General features: G+C 39.0%; 1 protein-coding gene across 4 annotated transcripts in view; it reads right to left on the reverse strand.

Annotated features, from left to right (window-relative positions):
* Positions 1–27854, reverse strand: part of mad1l1 (mitotic arrest deficient 1 like 1) — a 1014619-nt gene that overhangs the window by 340830 nt on the left and 645935 nt on the right. For all 4 annotated transcript variants that reach the window (XM_073061007.1, XM_073061009.1, XM_073061006.1 and 1 more), the window contains one exon: positions 24136–24326. In XM_073061007.1, the coding sequence (XP_072917108.1) occupies positions 24136–24326 (191 nt within the window). The remainder of the gene's footprint in view (positions 1–24135; positions 24327–27854) is intronic.

A 27854-nucleotide genomic window follows, 5' to 3' on the forward strand; every position in this document is an offset into this window, starting at 1 on the left:
AGGAGCATGAAGTAACTTAGCATCACTTGGAAGCTATGCAGTAAATAATTGATCACTTTTCTTCCAAAATACAATAATGTAGCACACTTAGCACAATACTATTACAGCTTGAGGCGTTCCAGAGTTCGAAGTTCAATTCCAGCGCTGTCTGTAAGGAGTGTCTGTATGCCCTCCATGGAATGTGTGGGCTTTCTCCAGGCCCACTGGCTTCCTCCCACAGTCCAAAGACTTTTCGGGTAGGTTAAGTGGTTATTGTAAATTGTCCCATGATTAGATTTGAGTTAATTGGGGTTGTGGAGCGGCATGGCTCGAAGGCCCCACTCCACACAGCATCACTAAAATAAAAATAAATAAAACAGTGCTTTGCAATAGAACTCCAGGCCAAATTCTTTCTACTTCTCATTGAAACCCAAGTAACATATAACCAACTGGCAAGGTTTTTCAGTAACAGCTAATAAAAAAAACAAATATTCTTTCCTTCAAAATTATGCCTTTGCCTCCTATTAGAAGAGCTTTAGAAGGTAAAGTGTGGGCAAAGTTGGGAATCTTAAGGTAATTTAGCAACATTGTGGAAGAAGAGGAATGAAAGTGGTCTAAGCAACCTTCCCCTCAGATGGTTTTTGTCCTCCACAAAACAATCATGCTTTTCACAAGCAGTCTTTTGGAATGCTATTAATCTTAACAGAATATTCGACTGTTGGGGGGAAATATTCAACTAATACAGTATATTTTACTAGTGTAATCCTCAAGTTGGCCAGCATGCGTTTGTCTAGGGGAAACAGCTTCTGGCCCAGCCAAACTGATAAATCTCATTTGTGTGGATGCTGAGTGATGCGTTGCCTGGTTAGAAATCCGAACTGCAAAATATCAGAAAGTACACCATATACAATTAAATGATTGGACTTTATAAGTCTTAATCTGACTATAGGGTTAGTAATGAAAGTAAAAAGGAAAAGGGCCCATTTTAATGAAACAGTCTAATGTGCACGCTGGAGCTCACAGATTCGTCCATCTGTTCCCCGTCGACCTCCTCTGAACGTCGCTGACCTTGGGACCGTCGCTCCCAGTCCACTCTGTCTGGTAGTCTACCAACTCTCTCCACTTGAATCTTCTCTGTTCATCTCTCACCAACCAAAGACCGCAAAAACCCTGTTCCCAGACCCACAAGAACAACATGCCTCTCATTGGATGCCACACATTCCAACCCCTCGTTATCACTAGTCATAATCCAAACATTGCTGCTACAGAGAAACCATTACATTAGCAGTGAACATCACAGAGAGGCCATTACTTTAGCAGTGAAACACTATAGCGTGTTACACTAGTCTTTAATGGGCAGAGTTATGCCTTGCCAATCTTTAACGGTACTGTACTTCTGAAGACACAAAGCAATTTTGAATTGCATTACCACCTGACCAATTCCAGTATTACAAGACTGGCAACTCCCATTACAGCACCATAATTGATTCCAATAAATGATTCCAGATGTTGCATAAAATAAGCTTGAGGAGAACAGATGCCATGCCTAGACAGCAATGGCAATAAGACTGAAATGAATCTTGAGCAATTCTTTGAAAGTGGAGGCAGAATGTTGTTGGAAGTGATTCTCCAAATTTAGTATTGAAAAAAATAACATTCTTGCCACTGGCAGTTGGACAAAAAGAGGAAGCAAGTTATTTAAAAGTCCACAGTTAGAAGAATAAAATATTTGCAATGCACATGTATCCCAATCTGTTAAAGTGAGATTTTATATATATTAAAAACCCCTGCATTTTGATAGTACCTCAGCCCATCCCAGAGTGTCACAATGTCAATAACAATTACACAGGAAATGAAACAGAGGAAGTGAAGGAGCCATTTTATGCAAAGCAAATCTGATCAGACATCAATGAGATAATGAACAAGTAATTTTTAGAATTCATATAATACAGGGCAACTATTTTGAAATTAATGTATTGGGACAAGGAGTCAATGAAGATCAAGAAAAAAATAGAAATAATAATAAATTGGCCAATGCAAGACAACTTGTGCAGAGGAATTAAGGACCAGATGGCACTTGTAATGGGTGCTGGATGTGAAATCTGCAAAGATTTAGAGGATTCAATTATTAAGGTGACAAATACCTCATTAATATACATGAGTAAGGATTACATTCTGTCACAACATGGCCTTGCCAGTTTAGCCTCATACACATTCCATTTTACATGATTCCTGTATATTATGTGTGTACCTAGGCCTAAAGTTCTCATTTTTCTTTAAGATTTGGCAATTTGGTGTCAAATATTTTTAGCTAATACTCCTGTGATATTCCATTATGTTAAAGATGCTATAAAAATGGAAATGTCTGGTGTTTTAGCCAGTGTGATTGGGTTGATGTAGGATTTGAGTGGCCTTGATATTAAGATTCAAGTTACGTATATACTGTAGCTGAGTTGTCTCTGCTGCCCCCCCCCCCAACCTAATGTCTGAGCAATAACAATTTACAGGTGTTCTCCTGCCTTCCTGACACTTTTGCCAGGAAATAAAATCAAATGAACAAAATGTAACTTTAGCCTTATTAACCACCATCTGCATTCTTGGAACACCAGCTGGCATGTTTCCTGTTGGGTCCCATATCCACTGTTCAGACATTACAGCCTCTGACTAATGCCACTGATTAGGACAACTCCTTGGTCAAGGCCAATATAGAAAAGGATAGGGCTGGAAATAAATTCAAAAATCCACATGGCCGGGTACATTCAAACAAGTGAGGAAGGAGGCAGGTGGCGAGAAGAGGGCACGGTCAAAGGAAATTGTCAACTAGAGTGTGTTCCCACAAGTTCAAAACTTTCAAAAGCATGAGGAAGAAAAAGTTATTAAAATGAAAGGACCTTCCATCAGCTATGAGGATATGTAGAGTTTACAATTAGGCTTATTATAGTTAGTCTTGGTTGGCATTTATCCAGAAAAAAAGATGCCATTGCATTAGTATATATTGAAATTGATTTTGTTCCTGGATGTTCAAACATCTTATTTTCTCTGGGAACATTTCGTGACAAGCCATGGAGTAGCATGGTAGTGTTACAGTTTGTGTAATGTATAAACAGTGCCAGTGATCGAGTTTCAACCTCCGCTGGTGCCTATAGGGAGTTTGCACTTTTTCCGTCACCTTGTGGGTTTCTGCCAAGTGCTCTGGTTTCCTTCAACATTCCAAAGATGCACGAGTTTATGTTTGTAAGTCGTGGGCATGTTACGTTGGTGCTAGAAGCACAACGAGACTTGCAGGATGCTCCAACACATCCTCGGACTGTGTTTGTCATTAATGCAAATGACACGTTTCACTGTATATTTTGAAATTTTGACGTACATATGACAGAGCTAATTTGATAAAGATGATATAAATTTCCAGATATACCATCCACATGCTCCAATGTTAATTCAGTCTTCAGTTGTTCTTACAAAATAGAAGGAAGAGAGGGGAAAGGAATGAAAAGAATACCAAACTAATTATCTAGGTTCAAAATCAAAATATGTGCAGATTTTGAAAGTCTAAAATAAAAGCAGAAAATAATGAAAATATTCCAGGTCAGTCTGCATTGATCGTCTTCAACGTCAAACATTAACTCGTTTTCTCTTACTACAGATGTAGCCTGATTTACTGAGTCTTCCCAGCATTTTCTGTTCTTACTGTCATCTGAGATAATTGAAAATACACGTGGGTCAAGAAGGTGAAGGTTCAGAAAAGAAGTATAAAGACAAACGGGAAGCATTGATTGAATTTTAATACATCAGTTAATTTATCTGAAAATGCATAGTAAAATATTGATTACATATCAGTGATAATTTAAATATTTTTCCCCATTATTCTGATATTTCTTTCTTTTCAAGAAATTAAATTAAATAATGCGAAGCCTCATGCATCAAAACACCTAGTAAAACACTCAGCCACACTAAATGAAATGCTCTGGGTTCCTCCAGCTCTGGACTTCCCTGATTTTTATCAGGACATCACCTACAGCCATTCCTTCAACTTTCTCAGCCACAAGCTCTAAAATTTCAAGAAACACCTCTCTCATTGTTCTTTTAAGTTACTTTTTAAACTTGTCTCTTTGAGCAAGTTCTATTCACCTGTCCCAATATACTGATGTAACCACAGATGGAGGATTATGCTCCAATGGTCTCATTAAAAGAATGATACAAAGTCAATACAGAAAGCTCAGAAAAGATTGAGAAAGGTTATTGGGATAAACAACTGAGTACAAGGAGAGACTAGAAATTGCGGCTACTTCCTTTGGAGGTAAAAAGGCTGAGGGAAGATAGAAGTATATAAAGTTGAGGCATCTGGGCAGAGTAGATAGTTTGTAGCTGGGGAAGGGTTGAGGATGAGAGGTCACAGGTATAAGAAAGCTGGGAAAAGAATTAAGAATGACACAAAGAAAATCTTTCTTATGCAACATCTAGTTAGAATCAGCAGCAGATGTGGTGAAGGTAAGTTCCATTAAGGCCTTCAAGAGAGAACTGGGCAAATGTAAGGAGAAAAATATGCAAGGCTACCAAGAGAGGGATTGTAGGTGGCAGTACAGACATTTAATGGATTACATTGTCTCCTCCTGACCTACCTTTCTATGATTCAATCTCTTTACATGGTCTAGTGTCACATTTTGTCTAAAGAACTAATATGAATTACCCAATAATGGTTTACTTCGTTAAAAATACTATTAAAAGGCAACAATATCCTTTTGAATGTGTTAATTGATCTCAGCTAAACCGTAGCAACAGAATTGTTCTAAATGCTCCTGAGGAAAAGAGTAGGAAGAAAGTTAAATCAGCAAGGGACTTCTTTCTTGATTAATATTCATTAAATCCAGCCATAGAGAGTTGCAAAAAAGGCTCAACTCTGACAGTGTCATTACTCGTGCCACAATGACCTTCATTTACTCTCAAATTCCAAACAAAGATCAGTTATATGCATTGGAACACAGTTGAAATCTCCAAACTATCTCAGAAAATGTGCAAGAATAATAGAAATGCAGGTGATTATATAACAACGTAACTAATTAATGGACAAATCTTGTGAGCTTGAAGAACAGTGGTTATAATAAGCAGTTTCATATATTTATACCACTCAATATTTAGATCATATTTGTAAGGGGGAAATAATTTTAAAGACAACAGCCTTTTGCTCTAACAGACCTCAGCACAGTCCAATTATTAAGTTAATATTTTCAATTCTGCCTGGTAATTCCCCAAGCAGGGAGTTAAATTGGCAGTCATCTATCTTACTTAAAGTCTACATACACCTGGAGTATTATAAATTGAGATGACTTCCAACACATTTACTGGCAAAATGAAACAAGTTTGCATATTTATTTTCATAATGCTTGATTTGTTAAATAGGGTTAAAAAGTTCTTCAGTTACTTTAATCTAGTGGGCATGAAGCTAAATATATTGTATTCGACTAACCTCTGAAATAGACTATATAGTGCATAAGGCACGTTGTACCTGCTACCATTGTTAGAAGACCATTAATAACTTGGTGATCACATTACAAGGTGCTCTAGAAAAATTAGGTTGATTCATAAATGCTTCAATTTTTCCTTCAGATCAGGAAATGTCAGGAAACATTACAAATTAACAGATTCTGGGTCATCCTCGTATTGCTGCTGGGGGCAGGAAACTTGCTGTGTGCAATATAACTGCTGCTTTTTATACATTCTGACAATTCAAAAGTTATTCATTTGCTGATCAGGTGCTGTGAAAAGTATTGATACAATTCTGACTTTCATTTCCACATCTCAAAGTTGTTTTTCTTTTATCTTTATCTCTGTCAATAATGTGCAGGTGCTCATCTGTTTTCTTTCTGGACAATATTTGTTGAGGTTTACAATTCTGACTTGGTCCAATGTGCACTAAAGCAACACAATTTCTTGCTGAATATTTCAAGGGCAACAATGAGTGTTTAAATAAAAGTTTGCACTTGAAGGTTCCTCCTGTTTGTCTACGTAAAATTGTGGCAGATGCAGAGTGAAAACAGCTGCAACAAATAAAATTTAGTTATTGGAAAATAGAATGCTTTCCAGAAGGAGGAAATGATGTCCAGAATTTCTACTAGGTTGCATTTGGTTTTCAAAGTTTACATCAGCAAGTTATAGTGTAAAGTAAATTATGAATCATAAAGATGCTGAGTATTTCTCCACACCAGACTGACAGGTATCAGGAGCTCACCAGTCAGAATAGATTCTGTGGCAATGCTCCATAGAATGATGCTTTCAAATTGAAATTGTATTGGACAAAATGTAATCAACACACAGAGTGGGCCATGTTGGGAATAAGTCAACAAAAGCAGTGATATGCTACATATCTGTATCAACAGGATGATCAACTTTTACCAGAGTCATTTGGAACAGAGCTCAGTTCATTCCCTAGGCCAGAAATATAAAACTGCCAAACTGTTCCTGGCATGGACTAGCCGAATCAATTCCTAGATCTGAGCATCATCTCTCAAAGAAGATACTTGTACATGATGAAATTCATTGTTTCCTTTAGTGCACTAGAACGGCTTACAACTGTCGAAGGATAGAAAAAAATAGCAAACATAGCAGAAGCATGTGGTCTACTGGGCTTATCCCGCACTCACTGGACCACTGTCAATATTGTCTATCAAACCAACATCCCCAGCTTTGATATCATACTTGCACTCACTTGATTCTGTTGAACAGATCTTATCATTCCTATACATGACACTAAAAACTTGCTATGCCCCTGTTATGGCAAGCTGAGTTTGTTGAATAGAGGAAAAGATTCAAGAATTTTATAAATGTGTAATAATTTCACTGTTACTTAGCTCGTGACTAGGAGACATTCAGTGAAGAGCTCCCTTCCCCCACCTTCTTATTCTAATTTCCAGTCCTGATGAATGGTTCCAGTCCAAATCGTCGATTGTATATTCGCCTCCATAGATGCTGCCTGATTTGATGAGTTTCTCCAGCATTTTGTGTGAATGTTGCCCTTTGAAGAGCTGCAGCTTTGATGTCAGACTAGTATATTGGTTTGATACTGAGCCAAGATTGTGAAAGATAACATTTACTGTCAGTTACAGGTACTTATTTCAGTTGTAATGACTTTGGTCTGTCTGTGAAATTCTGCAGCCAAGTTAAATATATGCCTCCACCTGGACACAGACCATATTAACAACAATAAATTAATAATTAATAAATAAATACCATTTAGGTTAGGAATAAGCATAAGTTTTATTTTGTAGAGTTAATAACAATTCAAGTTTAATCATCTTAAATGCAGTAAGCTACCTCTAGATCAGGGGTTCCCAAACTTTATGTCTTGGACCCTTACCATTAACTGAGGCGCTGGAAAATAGGGGGAACATTAACCATGTTAGGAACTCCTGTCCTAGATGTCCCATAGAGTATACTCAGAACAGGAGCAAGGTATTGGGGAGACACTCTATCTGTAATTAGAATTCTGCACCAAGATTGTATTATCCAAAGTCATCACACACTATTTAACAAAGATTCAACCTCTTCAACCCATCTATTACATACTCCTAAAGTAAATCTCCTTCTTCAAAAGGGATTAAAACTGTCAATTGAGGCTTGTTAATCAGTTCTATTAATCTCCTGGAACTCTCAAAATTCATCAGTATGATTAAGGGTCCAGTGCTGTCCTTAATAAATAGATCATCATAAACTTCAAGGATGACCTTAAGAACAGTACATTGTTATATACCCCGTGGGTATCTTATGACTGTCTTATGAGCATGATGTAATGGTCTTGTGATGGTGGGGTGATGTAATTTCCCGCCAGTGTGGTCACATGATGTAATTTTCCCGCCAGTGAGAGATCATGTGATGGCCTGTTTCAACAGTATAAAAGGGGAAAGCCTTGCTGTAACACAGGTCAGTTCGTTGTTTAATTTGTCAGACTCCATTATGCTGCGTATTCGTCTCATGACGCAGTTTTGTTTTAAAATGAAGTTTTACTTTCTACTGTGTTATATCGGCTGATTTTAAAATCATTGCCAGTTATGTTTTATGTATCTTCAATTTAATTTCAAAGTCTAAGTAGTGGAGAGTGAAATTGATCGAAGTACAGGAACCCGAAGGATTGAGTAAAGCTGGTGTCGGCAGTAATACAAGACTACCTAATTTAATCTTCATTCAAGGAGGTAGTAACCTGCATCTGAGATAGCCCCTGCATTGTGAAAGCAGAAAGGGTTGGACACAGCGTGATTCGCCAAGGAGTAGGTCAGTTCTTTTAAGCCGTTTTTAATTCCTTCGTTGTAAATCCTTCGGGCAAGGCATATTTCGGCTGGGATCAGGAGTAACGTCATGTCATCGAGGAATTTGTTACTTCAGGGAAGTCTCTCCTAATTGACTGTGTAAATCATTTGGACTTTTGCATTTGCCACTTTTAAGAACTGTGTTCACATTTATCGCTTGAAGAATTGTGTTTGCATTTATCACTTTACGAACTGTTCGAGTTGCCGTATAGCAGTTAACTTCTGGTTAAGTTAGTCGTTTGTTTACTTTTCATTTGTCATTGAGCTGAATTTTAAATAAATGTTTCTTTGTCTCAATTCTATATTCACTGTTGCCATATCATAACAACATACAACATCTGTGGTATGCTATATCATTCAGTGATGTATTACTGACTACTATTTGTATCATAACTACAAATAGTAGGTATGATACACACTCAGTAATGACAGATACAGAAATGCAGTGGAAGTGCTAGTTTCAGATGTCAGTAGCGTGCTGCAAGAGCAATAAATCCATGTCAACAAAGAAATAATCTAAGATCATTCTATGTGATTTCAAATACAACATTCTAGTCTAATATGTCACATAGATTGAAAAAATAATTAAACTGCATGAGTACTCATGTTTCAAAAGGTGCATAAAATAAAATAGGTCTGCACACATGTAGAAGCCCAGACTATTGTGAGAAGTTGCTTTACGTTTGTGCACCTCATCTTACTTCACATGCACAGGTGGAAAGCAACAATTCAAGCTGAAGAACTCTCTGAGACTTAAGAATGAAGTTCACAGGTATTTCCACCACAAAGATCAAAATGTACAGTCATTCTGACATTTCCTTCAGACTGTGATCAGTGAAACCAACCATTACTCTTGCTCATATCACAATACAGGACTGTTCAAGCAAAAGTTCAAAAAGCTACTTGTATAGCCTTAAGGCAGAAAAGATTGGGAGCTACATACTAAGAACATTCTAAAACACAGTGCTTGGCATGAATGTTAAAAAACTGCATTACATCAGGTTTGCATTACAGGGTTGTGTTCTATCACCAGATCTGTTCTCCCTGTATAGTGAAAACATCATGAGAACCATACAAGACCTACCTGGAATAAGTATAGGAGGATACAATATCAACAACCTCCACTATGCGGATGATACAGTACTGACAGCAAACAGTGAAGTAAATTTACAGAAACTAGTATCTACCATCAACACAGGGAGTGAAAGACTTGCCCTAACCTTAAACAAAAAGAAAACTGAAGTAATGGTAATATCAAAGAAACCTGATATCCCAAACTGTAGGATCATATTGCAAAATGAAATCCTGAAACAAGTTCACAACTTCAAGTACCTTGGATCATGGGTAACATCTGATGGCAAATGTGAAACAGACATAAAAGCAAGAATAGCAATGGCAAGAACAGCATTTACAGAAATGAGAAACATCCTAACGAACAAGAAAATAGCAATAGACATCCGCCTTAGAACTCTCAGCTGCTACATTTTTCCTATATTGATGTATGGCTGTGAGTCATGGACCATCACAAATGCAATGGAAAAAAAATCAATGCAGCAGAGATGTGGTTCCTCAGAAGAATGCTATGCATTTCATATACGGACAGGATAACCAATGAAGAAGTTCTACAGAGAACAAAAACAAAACGTACATAACTTTAAAAAATCAGAAAACAGCAATCAAAATTCTTTGGACACATCATGCGAAGAGAGACATTAGAACATTTAGTTACAACTGGAAAGCTGGAAGGGAAAAGAAGCAGAGGCAGATCGAGAATGAAAATGATAGATGGATTAACATCACAGTTAGAAACAGGGGAGGCAACAAATACAATTCAGAGGGTCAGGGACCATGATGGATGGAGAGACATGATCGCCCAATGCCGAATGGCAAGGCACTTGAACACACACACATCAGGTGGAATATAGTTCTGTAAGAATATGTTCTTGTAAGTTGTATATCTTGTATTAAATATCATCATAAATACATGTTATAACAATGACTCCTAATCAGAGTCATGCAAGCAAAAAACATTTATCTTGGTCCTGTGGTAACCTAGTCTTTCCCAGGTCACTTGATCTAAGGAATTTCTTGCATTATATTTTCCTTCTTTTAAATTCAGGCTTCTGAAACTCAGCTTGAACCCCTCTCAACATAATTTAAAATCCAGTTAATCTTTTCAGAGAGTGTTGCTCAAAGAGGCTGACACAAAACTATTCTTTGTAAATGCAATGCATTGCTTAATTTAGCATTATATAATATTGCACTTCAAGTGCTTCATGGCAAAAGAAGATCTAGCTTCTCTATTGACATACTGAGTATTAAGATGGCAAACCAGCACCAACGTCAGAACTCTGAAACAAAGGCACACAAAACTTTTAGCATTTGTGTGGAATACAGACCCCAAAGAACAATACATAACACTTTCCAGAACTTCAAAACATCCCACAAGCATTTTATAACCAACGTGAAGTAATCACTGTTGTAATTCAGCAGCAAGTTATTTGGAAGTTATGAGACTGCAGATGCTGGAAATCTAACCAAAGACAACCAAAGGCTGGCTGTTTCCTGCACCTTTCTGCTTTTGGGCAGAATTTGCAAAGCTTCACACATGCTTAAATTTCTTGCACCTGGAAGTTATGAAAATGCTGTCTTCAGTCCATTCACTCAAAATACCACACCTTTCCAAAGAGCTGAATTTGTGAGATCCAACCAGGAACAGCACAATGAATGTTAAAAATAAGTGGGGAGATGGTGCCTTTAAAGTAAAATTTCAAAAGGTGCTTCACATGAGTGTAATTAAGCGAAAAAGAGGGAAGTTTTAATAAGAACATAAGTATCATCGAAAAGGTATATGTTAAGGAGCAACTAGGAGTTGTGAGTCAAACTTTATCAGCTCCAGAAGCTTCAGGAGCACGGTAAAATCAATGGGAAGAAGGAAGGTCAACAGAAATCCTGCAAAAGTCAGAATCCAAGAAAAGTTCAGGAGATATGGAAATCGCAAGCTGGAAGATAGTAGAGTTTGGTAAAACTTGAAACTGAGTTGAGCTCTTGCTTTCTTGGCTCACGCCTGATGTTGCAAAATATCTTTGTGCTCATTAAGATCTCTGGCAAACAGCCCTGTTATACTTCAAGGTTACATTGTCAAACATCTTGTCAGATGCATTGCTATTAATAGCACTACGATAACTAAATTCAGCCTTCATTTCCAAACCTAAATCTAGCCTATTTAGGACATTATTGTACTCAATATAATCAATATCACAGCATTAATTCAGCATCAAAGAAGAATATGAACTGATTTTTCAAAACATATTTTCATTAGTCTCTTACTACCTGTATCTACAATTTCAGAAAGAATGCTGCCTTGATTCTGTATTGAGTACAATAAATATGCTGACCATTTAAATATACAGATGTTACCAACATCTATGATGAGAAATGTTATGAGTACGCGAAGAAATATGTTAAGTGTCTGTGGAGGTTCAGCAAGACATCAAAAACTTTGACAAACTTCATTAGATATGTCGTGGAAAGTATATTGACTGGCTGCATCACAGCCTGGTATGGAAGCACTAATGCCTTTGAATGGAAAATCCGACAAATACAAATACAAATACTTTATTGTCACCAAACAATTGATACTAGAGCGTACAATCATCACAGTAGTAGATACGGTCTAGTCAATCATGGGTAAAACACTCCTCAGCATTGAGCACATCTACACAAAGTGTTGTCACAGAAAGCAGCATCCATCATCAGGGATTCCCACCACCCGGGTCATGCTCTCTTCTTGCTGCTGCCATCAAGAAGAAGGCACCACAGACTTAGGATCTGCACCACCAGGCTCAGGAACAGTTATGACACATCAACCATCAGGCCCTTAAACCAAAGTGGATAACTTAACTCACCTTCACTTGCCCCATCACTAAAATGTTCTCAAAAACTATGGACTCAGTTCTAAGGACTCTTCATCTCACGTTCTCGATATTTATTGTTTATATTTAAGTACAGTGACATGATTTATCAAACAAGATTCCAAAAAAGCAAAATGAAAAGTGATCATAATTTATTTTCAAAGAATATTCCCTGACTAGTGTAGTAAAGCCACAAAAATAATTCTCCTTGTAAAAACTTGACAGCAAGACTTATTCCTCAGAGTCAAGACAATAATGAGAAAATAAAATTTGTTTGAGTGATTGAATAAGGCCTAAGGATAATGCTCAATCAAGCACTTCACAAACCCCCATCATTTGAAACCTATTGATATTCCTCCTGAGCAGATCGATTTGCAGAGATTCAGCTACTCACTTAAATTACTCTGTAATAGCTTGCAATGTTAACCAGTTTCTGCATTAGGTTGAAGCACAGCTATCTATTCCAAAGACACAAGGTCATGATTTGTAAAGAAACTTCTGGAAAACATCTATCGCCAAATTGAAAGATATTCTGAAAGACGACTATGTAGTTCAACTTTGCTATGGCAGCAGAAGAGGAAAACCTTTCTAAAGTCTTAATCCAGTAGGTCCTTAGCTCCGGCTCAGAATCTACAGAGAGTGCCCTCATCGCATTCACAATTTTACATTTTCATCATCACTGTTATGTCCTAACCTTATGAATTCAAAATTTGGAATTAACTCCCACCAATTTAGACTTCAGATTTAGCTTTGCTCTCACTTCTTTCCCACTAGGTGTAAAAGATAGGAAGGGTAAGAAAGGGTTGTGTTGCAACCCTTCAAGAGGCAGGGTAGGGGACAGAAGCAGATTCAATGTAATTTGCTGATGCAACAATTTTTAAAGTACATTCTTTTTGGCTCCCTATCTTGAGTTTTATTTCAGAGGCTCCAAAAAGCAAGGTATAATAGCTCAGAAGAATTTTAATCAACAACAGCATGGAAGGATTATAAAGATCAGCTTTATTTGTCACGTGTACATCGAAACATACAGTGAAATGCAGGAGTGGCGTCACTCATCAACACAGTCCAAGGATGAGCCCCAAGTGTCACCAGGTCAGGTGCCAACACAGCATGCCCACAACTCACTAACCAAACATCTTTGGAATGTGAGAGGAAAACAGAGCACCCTGATAAAACATACGGGGAGAACATACAAACTCCCTGCACACAGCAGCTGGGATCGAACCCTAAATGCTGTTTCAGGAGCCTCCCAGCCTTCCAGTGAACAACTTGAATGCTGATGTACCACTACAAAAATTATTGATTTCAATTAATTTGGTGCTTGTCTGATTTAAATTATTGCCACTAAAAGCAAAATAGAGATTTGACCATAAAGTATATACACTTCACACAATTCGTACTTATCGAGATCGCTACTTCACACTGGAAACAACATCAGCTCCATAAAGATTCATGCTACAGTATATTTTCAACCAAAAAAGGAATGCAAGTCAACAAATTCCTTCAGTTAACAAACCTGAACATTAGAAGAAGTTTCAACTGTGGGGTAACATAATTGGTACAAATGTACATAATTCACAGTCATGGACATTGAGATGGGGTTTCACTTTAATAGGCTGGTCTGACATGATGATGTATTTCATAAAGGATTTTTAGCACACTTTGAATTCAGATTTTTGGTGACCCCGATACTTTAGGATGATTTCAGAGTTAATGAACATTTCGACCAATGCAGTTGCTTTGAAACTGCCAGAGTTTTGGGAGCAAACTGTCACTGCTTGATTTCTGCAAGTGGAGGCTCAATTTGTGCTTTGAGAAATCTTCGCAACAACACCAAATATTTCGATGTTGTAGTGTTGCTCAGTAACTCCACAGCTGTGAGAGTGGTGAGTATACCAGAACACTCGCCTGATCACTGAAACTTATCTTTTACAGACATTTGGACTATCGGAAGTCTGAGCACACCAAACAGTTGCTCCCCTTACCCAATCTCGGTGATGCTAGCCCTTCAGAGCTTATGGACCACATACTATCTCTGCTGGGAAATCACTATCCTTGTTTTAATTTTAAAGAACTCCATGCCCTAAATGCCTGATCAAGTTTGTATAGCCCTTGCTAATGCACCTGCGATAGACTGCAGGGAGCTTGGTATGATGCCTGACAGCTACACTCAGCCAGGCAGTGATGCATCTTTTCTCCTCCTTTCTCTACCTGAATAAGCCTGGTCAGCAAGGCCCCCAACATAAGGATGCCTGCACCTGTGAAACAGACTGTGCCGGGCCTGTGCTTTTACCACGTTCACTTTGGAAGGAACGCTTGGAAGTGCCGACCACCTTGCAGCTTTGACGGTGCCAGTGCATCAGGACATCAGAGGTCTGTGAACACCGTAGGTTCCAGCTTCTAGGGTCGTCTACTGTTCATTATGGACAACCTTTCAGGCTGACACTTCTTGTGTGACACATGTGAGCGTGCTACCAGCAGCTGAGAAGGCAAAGAATGATAAAACCTCGCTGGAGCCCCAGCAAGATCCAAACTTACAGGACAAGACTGGTGACGCTCTGCTTCAGTGGGCAAGGTTACAAGTAGGACTTCGTCCTGGCTAAAGTGGCAAAACCTCTGCTCGGTGCAGATTTCCTGTGTGCTCAAGAACTTTTGGTCAATCTTAAGAACTGCCAGCTTGTGGATGTCAAGGACTTTGGGTCATTACCCTGCTCTCCCAGTAAGTTCCCCACAACAACTCTGTCAAGCGCAAGTACCACCCCACGTGAGTTTACTCGAATGCTAGATGAAATCAAGCTGTACCTCACTAAGCCCACATCTCTATGGTCACAAAACATTGGGTCGAGCACCATATTTCTATAAATGGCTCACTAGTTCATACCCACATGTGTAAACTGGTAGGCAACCATAAAGGCTAAGTTTGCTAACATGGAAAGACTTGGCATTGTACACCGATTGAATAGCCCCTGGGCTTCACTCCTCCATATGGTCCCTAAGTCCGATGGTGGTTACCACCCATGTGGTGATTACTGATGCCTCAACAAGGCCACCGCCCCTAATCACTACCCAGTCCCACACATCCAAGACTTTTCAGCATGTTTAGCTGGGAAGTTAATTTTTTTCCCCAAGTCCATCTAGTTAGAGACTACCATCATCTGCCTATGTGCTTGAAGGACATTCCCAAAACAGCTGTGATAACCCCATTTGGCCTCTTGGAGTTTCTGTGCATGCTGTTGGGCTAAAAATATGGAGAACAGACTTTCCAAATGCTGATAGACTCTGTATTAAAAGACATAGATTTTCTTTTTGTTTACCTGGATGACATTCTTCTCACCAGTGCATCCCAATCTGACCATGTATCCCATCTCCATACACTTTACAAGTGCTTAAGCCAACACAGGTTATTAACTAGTTCACTTAAAGGCAATACCCTAATCAAGTGTGGACATGACCAAAGCATCTGATGATAAGCTCTTTCCAATGCAACCCTACTGATGCACCCACTCCTCAACCATTACTACTGACAGTGGGTGCTGTGCATGAACAGTTGGTCTGAGGAATGTGTCAGCCGCTTGTCTTCTTCAGCCGCCAGCTCCAACACCCCCCCCCCCCAATAGGAAGTACAACATGTTTTACCGCAAGCTTCTCGGTCTCTATCTGGCTATCAGCCATTTTCGTTTTCTTCTACAGGGTCGCCATTGGCACAAACCCTTTGCGTATGCAATGCCCAAAACATCAGACTCTTGGTTGGCAGGGCAGCAATGCCACCTGGTCTACATATTGAGTTCACAACTGATATACAACAAGTCAAGAGGACAAGTAGTGACATGGCTGACTGCCACTGACTGCCAGCTGTTGAGGCCATACACATAGGGGTTGACTATGATGGCATGGCAGCCGACCAAACTACTGACCCAGAAGTCCAGGTTTGCAGAACAGCAGTCATGGGCCTGTGGGTGGCTGACATTAAGTTTGAGGAAACTGAGATTTCTCTCCTGTGCGATCTCTCGACAGGTTGCTCTTGCTCCATCATGCTCGCAAACAGGAACTGACTGTTTTTGACTCCATACATGGCTTCGTACATCTGGACTGAAAGACCTCACAGAGACTGGTTGCACTAAAGTTTGCTTGGCATGGCCTCAGAAAGGAGGTGCGTGATTGGACTGCAGCCTGTGTGGACTGCCAGTGATCAAAAATTAATCATCATGTTCAGGCATCATTGGCACTCCTGAGATCCCTCAGTGAAGGACCTTGTTAGTCCTCTTCCCTCCTCCCATGATTTCATGCACCTCCTTACACTGGTGGATCGTACAACCAGGTGGCCAGAGCTCATCCTCCTATCATCAATAATGGCTGCAATTGTGGCTCGGGCATTTGTTGCTTGGTTTGGCACCCCATCTGATTTTTCCTCTTGACCACGGACTCAAATTCATATCAAACCTCTACGCTTCAATGGCCCAGAACCTCAGTGTTGGGCTACATCACACCATGGCGTATCACCCTCAGTCCAATGGCCTTATATCAGTGGTTTCACCACTCCTTAAAGGCTGCTCTGAGGACTTTCCTGATTGATGAGTGTTGGTATGATCATCTCCCATGGGGCTCAGAACAGCTCCAAAAGAGGACCCGCAGTCGTCTATGACTGAGTTGGTATACAAGTGTGAGGTGATTTCATTTCTAAAGCCATGACCGAATGGTCGGCCTCTCGACAACGTTCCACCCTCCTCAGTACATTCAATTCCCTTTCACGTATTCCTATTCCTACCTCCCATCATTGTGTTCCTTTTGATCTACATTCCACTTCGTTTGTTTTCATCCGTCATGATGTACACCAACATCCCCTTAGGCCCTCTTATGATGGCTCATTCCGCATTTTGGAACAGGGAGAAAAGACTTTTATCATAGATAAGAAGAGTAAACCTCAACGTATTTCGGAAGATCACCTTAAACCAGCCCAGCAAGATATGGAGTATTCTACTACCATGCCGCTGGCATTGTAACATGAATATGGGTATGTCAATTCACCTCTGGATGAACCAGAGGCACCAGCTGTTTCTTTACCCTTGGAACATAGGACCCGAGCTGGGTGGCTTGTCTGAGCTCCAGACAGATTCACAATGCCAGTTTTAGTGAATTTTAGGGGTGAGGGGAGGGGAGTGCTGTGTGATTGGTAGAAACATATATAATTCACAACCACTGACATTGGGTTGTGATTTCACTTTAAGAGGCTGGTCTGACGTGATGACGTAATCACATGAAAGGTTTTTAGTGCGCTTTGAGTTCAGTTTTTAGCTGTTCAATAAATGAGTTGCTACAGCATTTCTGAAACATAAAACACTTCTGTCGTTTTATTTGCTAAAACCTACACAATAAGTAAATTCTTTTTATGAAGAAGTATCATGAATATGATCCGTTAAATTCTGTGCTCAAGTTTTACATTGGCTCAGAGACTGGAGCCAGCTTTTGAAGACCATAAATAACCTTGGGTACACAACTGTGGAACTGAGCTTTTATACCTCCTTACAAGCTAATGCCCCTTTCAAGACCTACACACCAAGCACGTTAATGAGACACAGAATCTTTGCAGAATTCACCAACCAGAAGTTTCACAGATTCCAAGAGATTTGGCTTATGTTCATTAAAAATAGACAAAAAATTGAAACATTAAAACATTAATGGTATATTAATTACATACAGTGTGTTCTTTAACTGCACTTTCTGGATATACCTGCAATCATCTGACTAATTCTTGGTCGATCAGAGCTCCAAGGCCAATTTATCCTTAATTACACATTTATGTTTCAAGACAGAGCAAGTCCCAGGACAATGATACTTGCCAGCACATTGATATATTAATAAAAGCATGCCATTTATTTGTGTTCACATGATGGGAACTGAACGATAACTACTTGATTCATATTTTTAGTTAATATTTTTGTTAATTGAAGTTTTCATGACAGTTAATTCATTTTGATTCGCAGTTGTGCTTCTTAATTACTTCCTCTTTTATGGTGGCCTCTGCTATTCAGCAATTAGGCAGTACAGGGAGTGTATCTCTTTCTCTACCAGTTATGCTATATACAGGCCCGCAAAGCGGCAGACAAAAATACTTGGACTGAAGCAGAAAGAGGTGGGAGCAACATCATGGATATAAGCACAACCATTAGTGCATCATAGAAATCCAAAGAGTATATTGATAATGGTAATTTTTTACAAAATAATTAAAGGACTAGAAATTGACCCAGCATTAAAAGACATGACAAGTACACCTATGCTACTTTTAAGGTCAAAAGGGACTGATATTCTTAGATGCATAACATTTGTAACACATTGAGCATTAGAATTAAACAATAGGTCTGAAGCAATCTTCTCTCTTTCTTATCTTCATCCACTCCACTTCAGCAGGTTCTGAGAGATTGCTGAGATCAATGTGGGATTCAGACTCTATCACAGGTTGTGTTGGGCACACTGAATACTTTGGCAGGTGGTATGCTTCGTCCACTCTTCTGAAATTGCTTCCAGTGAAGAGATTTAAAGCTCTCAGATGCTTCTTCATTATTTTGATCAGTCACAGCTAGAGATACTAACCTACGACAATATTACTTTTCTTCAAGAAGGTTTTAACAACATTCTTGAAACATTTTTTCTTTCCACCCAGTAACCTCTTTCTGTAATGGAGCAAACTGCTTTAGGATTCTTCTGTCTGGCATTTCACAATATGGCTGCTCATCAGAGGTTCAGTACTGGGAATGGTGAACTGGAAGAGGACAGTTAATTTGGAATACTTTGTGAGGATCTTGTCAAGATTTTGCTATCACTGCTGCAAAGTAATTCATGTCTCTGAAATGTATAGGAAGCCTGCATTCTGTAAATCTTGTTTTTTCCTTCTGAATAAAAATATTGTAAAAAAAAAGAAAGGAAGCCAGGATTTCTGATAACTGTTTGATCATGAACTTTATGTTTGATCTTCAAATACACTTTTCTTCAGCCAAAGGCTGTGGTGCACTTAAGGCATAGTGAATTTCATTGTCGTTATCTGTCTGCATTGAGGTGACTCCCAAGGTACAGAAAGTAGCTTGTGTTATCCAAGATTTCATAATGGACCTTCAATGTTTTTTGTGGGGTGTAGTTGTGGTTTTTGTGGAGTGTGGAAGTGTGTCAACAGTGTCCAGGAGGACAGTGGATTAGGATGGTAGAGGACCTTTCTTTATATAAAGGCTTCAGTGAGTACTAATGCACAATCTGTCAGAAGGTCCTACCCTTATGCTCACTGTGGCATAGGTCAGTAATATTCAAAAGCAAGGAAGAGGAATTGGGGAGTGGGGAAAGAAGATCTATGCAGCCAGAAAGATGTAGGGTGAGGGAGAGAGGATGATGTTCGCTGAGGATAAATTTAGGAAAGGATTAGCAGGAGATTGATAGAAAGAATACTCTTAGGGGAAAGGTCATCTTAATGATTCTTAATGGAAAGAACCTACTTCCATTGCCCTTTCACACAGTGCAAAATAATACTCAAATATAGCAGATCAGTATGTCAAAAATAATCTGGCAGCAGCTTGATCAGTCAGTTGTTCTGCAGACTCCTGGCTTCCTCAACACTTCCTGCCCCTCCACTTATCTTTGTGTCATCCATTAATTTGGTCACAAAACCATCAATTCCACCATCTAAATCATTTACATACAACATGAAAAGAAGTGGTCCCAACACCAAAACCACGTGGAAAACCACTAGGCACCAGCAGCCAACCAGAAAAGGCCTGCTTTATTCCCACTCCTTGCCTCCTGCCATTTAGCCAATCTTCTATCCGAAAATACACCTTCCTTCTTCCTTCTCAGTCTTGAAGAAAGATCTCAGCCCTTAACATTTACTGTCTATTCATTTCCATGGATGCTGCCTGGCCTGCTGAGTTCCTCCAGCATTTTGTGTGTATTGCTTTCTATCCATTCTAGTACCTTTCCTGTAATACCATGGGCTCTTATCTTGTTAAGCAGCCTGATATGCAGTGACTTGTGCAAGCCCTTCTGAAAATCCAAATTAATAACATCTTCTGACTCTCCTTTGTCTATCCTGCCTGTTATTTAGATCATAAGATATATTACAATCAATTTTCAGCAGCGCACGTACTTTATTTACGAAGGAACCACTACAGAAGAAGTGTCAGTTATGTTGTGTGCATTTCATCTTTGTAATATTTTGAAGGTAGTGCATACCATCTGAAAAAATGTAAATTGGAATCAACAGTTCTGCCACTGCACACTGTGACATGGCAATGAGATTCTTTCAGAATAGAGCTATTTATAGATAATGTTTAGAACAGATTTTCTTTTGAAAGCTGAAGTTAAATTGGATGCAAGCTTCAGATCTGTACAGATTAATCCAATTCAACTGAATAGTATTCAGTTGATACACAAGTGGAGACAAGGAAATGTCATTATATGTGGTGGACTGAGAATTGGAGTCAGCACACTTATTGATGTCCTTAGAAATGACACTACATGGCAGACAGGATAAAATACAAAATAAATTATCAAATACAACATATTTTATTGAAGGAAGTTAATGTCTATGAAAATCAGGTTACCAACAGATTTTCTGGGAAACAGAGAAAATTAGACCATTTATTTAACCGAATAACAGCAAAACTACAATGACCCACTCATTACTATTAACTTATTAGGAAAGACTATAGTTGGAGATTGTACAAATAGTACATCACTATGCGGGTTGATGTTACAATTGGAAGTTGTTTAATCTGAGAAAATTTTATTTCCATGGGACCACTTTAAAACACTGAAACTTCCAGCCAATATGAAAATATAAATCATTCCAGTTATCAATGTCTTGTGCCTTTGATTCAGACACAACTGAAAACAAGCTAGCCTCTAGTCACTTACAATAACACTCTTTCACAAATATTGGCCATCAATTATATTGATCCTCACAGATTCAGCAACAACAAGATCAATGGAGCCGAATGCACTGAGTACAACAGTAAATTTGACTAAATGAATCGTTTCAAGATATCTCGCTAGAGCTTGGTAAGAACGAAACAGATAACTGCCCACATATGGGCCTTATGATAGGCGAACAAAGGCTTTATCAACTGGTCAGTTTCTAGAATTGTCTTAAAGAAAGGGAAAGAACAATCAATACTGAGGGAAGGAATTAATGAACTTGGAGCATGGCAGTCAGGGCTATATGAGTCAGAAGTAGAGGAAATAAGAAATATGTCAAATGTGACAATGGTGGCTACCTTCACAACTAAGGACAACATTTGGGAGTACGTATGAGAGTCTTTCATACAAAACATCAATGTTTTCTGTCAGGAATGCCAACTATTGAGATCTTGTATCATGTTTCATAACACTGACAGTCATTTTCAACAACTCTCTTTATATTTAACAGATGCATCCATACTAATACACTAAAGGCATGATGGTGGCCCAGTATGAATCTACTGTTCTTTGTACAATATCACTCAACAATCCTTGAAAACTACCTGATGTTGACCTCAGTACCAACTTTAAAGACAGCAAAGTTAATTCCATACCTGCTTGTGAACATTTAAGAAACTGGGAGAGTAGTGTCAGCTGGGCGTACTTAAATTCACAGAATCATATCTTGAAGTTTATGTGCCAGATTCCTTCAACAGAATCTTGAGATATGTTTGAACTCAGCACATTAACACAGTGTCTTGGCATGGGACCACGTGGAACTATGAATCCTTACTATTGACTTTAGACTCAGAAAGTCTCAGGGCATCAGGTCAAACATGGGAAAGAAACCTTTTTATGAATGACATCTGCATCCTCCCTCATCTGATGAATTAGTACTCCAAGGCATTGAATAACATGGAACCAACACTAAAAGCATCAGGGCACAGGGTGGAGACTTCAATGTCTATCAGAAATAGGGTTAGTAGAACTACTACTGATCAAGTCCCAAAGGATAAGGCTGCCAGACTGGTCTTTCGAGAAATCAAAAGTTCAAGGTATTTATGTACAGTCTAAATGATTTTTTCTATAAGAACAGTGCAGCATCGACAGCATTAGCAGACCATAGAGTTATAGATTAATACAATGTGGAAAGAGACCATTCATTCCAACTGATCCATGCCAACCGAGATTCCCTTCTAAGCTCGTCCCTTTGCCCACATTTGATCCACAGCCCTTTAAACCAGGGGTTTTTAGCCTAGGGTCCATGGAGTTCTTGGTTAATAGTAGGGGTCCACGGCATAAAAAAGGTTGGAAACCTCTGCTCTACGCCTTTCCTATCCATGCCAAGTACCAAGGTGCATGCATATAAGAAAGAGAGGCACGAACAGGATGTGTAAATATTCTGTACAAGACAATTATTTTGTTCTCCTTTACAGTTGTGTACAGGAAATTACATTAAACAATCTCAAATCCTGAATTTTTAGTGAGAAAAATAGGAAAGCAGAGTGTTATTCAAATAGTGTGATACTACTGAATGCTAGTGTCCAGAGAGATCTTCTTGGCTGCATACAAGAAATAAAAAAGCTAGTACGCAGGCAAACCAAACAGTTAGAAAGGTAAAGATCTTCTTTTATATTCAGTTTTGGGATCTGGAGGCTGATGGCAAGGCCAGCATATATTCTCTGTCCCTCATGAAAGTTATTTATGAGCTGCCTTCTTGAACCACCGCATTTCTTCTTGTGAAGGTACTCCTACATCGCTATCAGACAGGGTGTCCCAGGATATACTTATTGATGATACGCCTATGATATATTTCCAAGTTAGGATCCTGCATGGGAACCTGCAGATGGTGGTTCTACCTTTGGCCTCCTTGATCGTACAGGAGGTGAGATTTGAAGGTGCTGGTTGGAACAGCCTGGGTGGTCACTTCTTCAAAATGCCAAGTTTGGTCAAATCCTATTTCTTTCTTTTTATGAGTGCTTCTAAGTTTGATGTTATACAGACAATTACTCCATTTAATCAAAGATGTGTCTATTTGATCAGTCCTTCCTCACTCTAAATCAAGTTTAGTTCATTCTGCCATCTATTTACAGGAGGTAAAGGACCAATTATTTTTCCAGGTGAAATATGACTGTATTAACTAATTTCAGAAAGACATGTAGAAACTTAATTTTGATTTGAGATTTGTGAGTAGAGTTGTGTTGGGTCTAGTGAGTTATGAACCACACAGGAGGCTCAGCAAAAGAATTGCTGAATTTTAAAAGCCACTACTCCTTGATTTCTCTTGCTGAGAAATGACCTAACTGTAAATCACCGCTTATTACTTTGAAAAATGTTCTTCATTCTCAAGCCTCGACAAGTGGGATTAATTTTCTCTCAGATGTGTGCATTTGCCTCAGATTTCCATGGATGCATTCTGAGAAAGATCACTTTTTAACAGTAATAATTCTTGAACACATGTTCCAGCATTCAACAAGCCAAAGAACTTCCAGCCCCGTTCTTCACCACCTGCCACAGATCTTTCTTGCTCCACTGCTTAGAATGAGCCTCACTGGTGTCAACCATGGCTAAGTATTAATAACAAATATATGCCACTTGATCCTTTTCCAACAACTAGTGTAATAAAGACAGGTAACAATAATAAATAAACTAAGAATCATCAACTACTCCTTGGAAAATGATCAATGATGATAATGACAGTCAAGGATCTACAAAAATTTAGCAGCACCATGAAAGGTAGATTAGGATGACAGACAGATTAGGACTACAAACAATGGTAATCTTGAAATACAAGGTCCTATGTGAAAACATGGCTTGGAAATCACAGAACAATTTGAATCAGTAGGAAAGGAAACCATCAACAAATAATTCTTATTAAAAATTAAATTCCACCATTTAGTGGTAAGCATAATGAAACTCCACTGGAAAGTAGCCTGAGACAAAGGGAAATAAAAACAACTGAAAACAGCTCTGGCAATGCTGCATTTCCCCACTCCTTGTACTCTTACCTTAAACATCAGGCAGTCATCCTGGTGTTCTGCATATACCGATGACAGCTTGTACTGGTTCTCCGTAGTGACGTCGATCTTGTAACCCATCAGGGCATAGCAAACAGCTCGGAATTCCTGAATCTTCTTCTGGAACACCTCCTTCAATCGTTGGTTCTTCAACTCTGCACTGTTCACTTGCTTGCGCATTTCTGAAGCCAAAACATGAAAAAAATTATTTTATAATTGCTAAATGGTGGACATCAGTCAATTTTACAATTTAATGAAACCTTCAATGTCAATCAAAATTACAAAATTTCAAGAGAATTATAAGTCTCACACCAAATTGGATAGGCACTAATAAGATTTTATGGAATAAAATGGATGTAAAGCTTTAACCTTATGAGAGGTTATGAAACATACATAACCAGTGTTGTCAATAAAAAGTCGTTGTTGCTTTTCAACAGTAGGTTACAAATTGCAGAACTTGAAAATATAAAATGTCCTCCAGTCACAATTTTAATTTGTTCTCAGCTTCTTGCGAGCAAACACCATTTTGAAGAATAAATTTCTTCCATTTCAGCATTATCCCTCCAAAACAAATGTCACAGATGCTTCCATTTAAACAGTAAAACCTAGAACCATATTTTCATCCCAGCCAAAGAAGATGGTTGTACCAAACCTCTGGAGAATTCCTATGTTGTTGGAAACTTTGCACAAATGCTAAGTTTTGGATACTGTTTTTCGACAGCAATTTTGGACACTGTTGTGGGGGATGACCTCCCATGGGTATGCCAGGTTACTGGCACTGAGCATAGGTCCCTGGTAGAGAAGGGAAATAGGGAGGAGAGGGAAGTGGTAGTGATAGGGGACTCAATAGTCAGAGGAACAGGATTCTCTGAACGTGAACAAGACACCTGGATGATATGTTGACTCCTAGGTGCCAGGATCAGGGACATCTCAGATTGCCTCCACAGCATTTTGGATGGGTAGGGAGAACAGCCAAATGTCTTGGTACATAATAGTACCAATGATAAGGAAGAAAGAGCAAAGAGGTTCTGATGAGAGAATTTAGAGAGCTAGGCAGTAAGCTAAGAAGCAGGACCTCCAGGGTAGTAATTTCTGGATTGCGACCTGTGCCATGTGCCAGAGAGGGTAGAAACAGGATGATTTGGTAGATTAATGTGTGGCTGAGAAACTGGTGCAGGGTTGGGCTTCAGGTTCTTGGATCATTGAGATCTCTTCTGGGGGAGGTATGACCTTTACAAAAGGGACACGTTGCACCTGAACCTGAGGGGTACAAATATCCTCATGGGAAGGTTTGTTAGAAGTATTGAGAAGAGTTTAAACTAATCTGGCAGGGGGAGGGTACCCAAGTGAAGGGACTCAGCATAGGACAGATGGTAACAAAGCAAAGATGATGATAGTAATAACAATAACAACAACAATAATAAGACTTTATCGATTCTGAGAAATTAATTTGTTACTGTAGCAACATTTTAAAATACACTTAGCGATAATAATGAATAATAATAATCAATATAATATTAACTAATAACAAAGTACAGAATAATATACACCAACAATAATTTACCAATGTGCCATAGTGTGCAGTACTGTGCAATAATAATGTATGAAATAATAAAACAGAGACTATTGTACTATGAGACTATGTGTGTTCTCCTGTCACATAGAGATGAACTATGTATATGCTTATTGCTTTTGATAGGAAAGATTTTCCATAACGATCCTTGTGACAGTGAAGCTGAATGAAATAGTGTGCAGTCAGACTGTCAGGAAGGGCAGGCGGATGATAGGACAAAATTGCAGCCAGCAGGGTGAGTATCAGTGCATTAGGGATGCAGAATCAAAAAGGGTAGTAAATACAGAATGTACAATATGTCAATGCACAGAGTATAAGAAATAACGTGGATGACCTTATTGCACTTTTAGAGATTGTCGGGTACAATGTTGTGGCCATCATTGAATCATGGCTGAAGGATGGTTGTAGTTGGGAGCTGAATGTCCAAGGTTACATTTTGTATCGGAGGGATAGGAAAGTAGGCAGAGGGGGTGGTGTGGCTCTGCTGGTAAAGAATGGTGTTAAATCATTAGAAAAAGATTACATAGGATTGGAAGATGCTGAATCCTTATGGGTTGAGTTTTAAAAATGCAAGGGTAAAAGAAACCTGTTGCCAGTTACAAAAAGGCCTCCAAACAGTACCTGGGATGTGGACTACAGATTACAACAGAAATAGAATTGTCAATAAAGCAATGGGATGTAGATTGGGAAAATCAGATTGGTAATGGATCCCAAGAGAGTGAATTGAATGTCTATGAGATGTCTTTTTAGAGCAGTTTGTCGTTGACCCTACTGGAGGATCAGCTATACTGGATTAGGCATTATGTAATGAACCGGAGACAATTAGGGAGCTTAAGGCAAAGGAACCCTGAGGAGACAGTGACCACAATATGACTGAGCTCAACCTGAAATTTATAGGGAGAAAGTAAAGTCTGACATAGCAGTACTTCAGTGGAATAAAGGAAATTACAGTGGTATGGGAGAGGAGTTGGCTAAAGTAAAATGGAAGGAAATGCTGGCAGGAATGACAGCAGAGCAGCAATAGTTTCAGTTTCTGGGGAAAATGACGAAGGTGTAAAATAGTACAACCATGGCTAACAAGGAAAGTCAAACCTAATGTAAAAACAAAAGAGAGGGCATACAACAGAGCATTAATTAGCAGGACGATAGAGGATTGGGAAGCTTTTAAAAACCTACTGAACGTAACTAAAAGAATCATTAGGAAGGTAAAGAAGAACTATGAAAGCAAGCTAGCAAACAATATCAAGGTGGGTAGTAAAAGATTCTTCAAGTATATAAAAAATAAAAGAGAGATGAGAGTGGATATAGAACTGCTAGAAAATGAGTCTGGAGAAATAATAACGGAGGACAAGGGGATGGCAGATGAACTAAATGAGTATTTTGCATCAGTCTTCACTGTGAAAGACACTAGCAGTGTCCCAGGAGTTGAAGGGTGTGAGGGAAGAGAAATGAGTCAATTACTATTACAATGGACATGGTGCCCAAAAAGCTGAAAGATCTAAGGCTGATAAGTCACCTGGACCAGATCAGCTAGAGGGAGCAGTACAGACTACTGATCTTTCAAGAATCATTGGACTCTGCCATGATTTCAGAGGACTGGAAAATTGGAAAAGTTACTCCACTCTTTAAGAAAGGAGAGAGGCAGCAGAAAGGAAATTATAGATCAGTTAACCTGACTTCAGAGGTTGGGAAGATGTTGGATGCAATTGTTAAGGATGAAAATATGGAGTACTTGGTGACACAGGAAAAAATAGGAAAATATCAGTATTTCCTTAAGGGAAAATCTTGCCTGACAAACCTGTTGGAATTCTGTGAGGAGATTAGAAGTAGGATAGATAAAGGGAATGCAGAAGATGTTGGATATTTGGATTTTCAGAAGGCCTTTGACAAGGTGCCACACATAAGGCTGCTTACCAAGTTAAGAGTCCATAGTATTACAGTAAAGTTACTGGCATGGTTACAGCACTGAGTGATTGGTAAGAGGTAGTGAGAGGAGCTAAAAGGACCCTTTTCTGGTTGGCTGCTAGTGACTAGTGATGTTCTGCAGGGGTTGGTGTTGGGACTGCATATCAATGATTTAGATGATGGAGTAGATGGCTTTGTTCCCAATTTTACAGATGATAGAAAGATTGGTGGA

This window comes from Hemitrygon akajei, chromosome 11, assembly GCF_048418815.1.
Source record: "Hemitrygon akajei chromosome 11, sHemAka1.3, whole genome shotgun sequence".
Lineage (NCBI taxonomy): Eukaryota > Metazoa > Chordata > Chondrichthyes > Myliobatiformes > Dasyatidae > Hemitrygon > Hemitrygon akajei.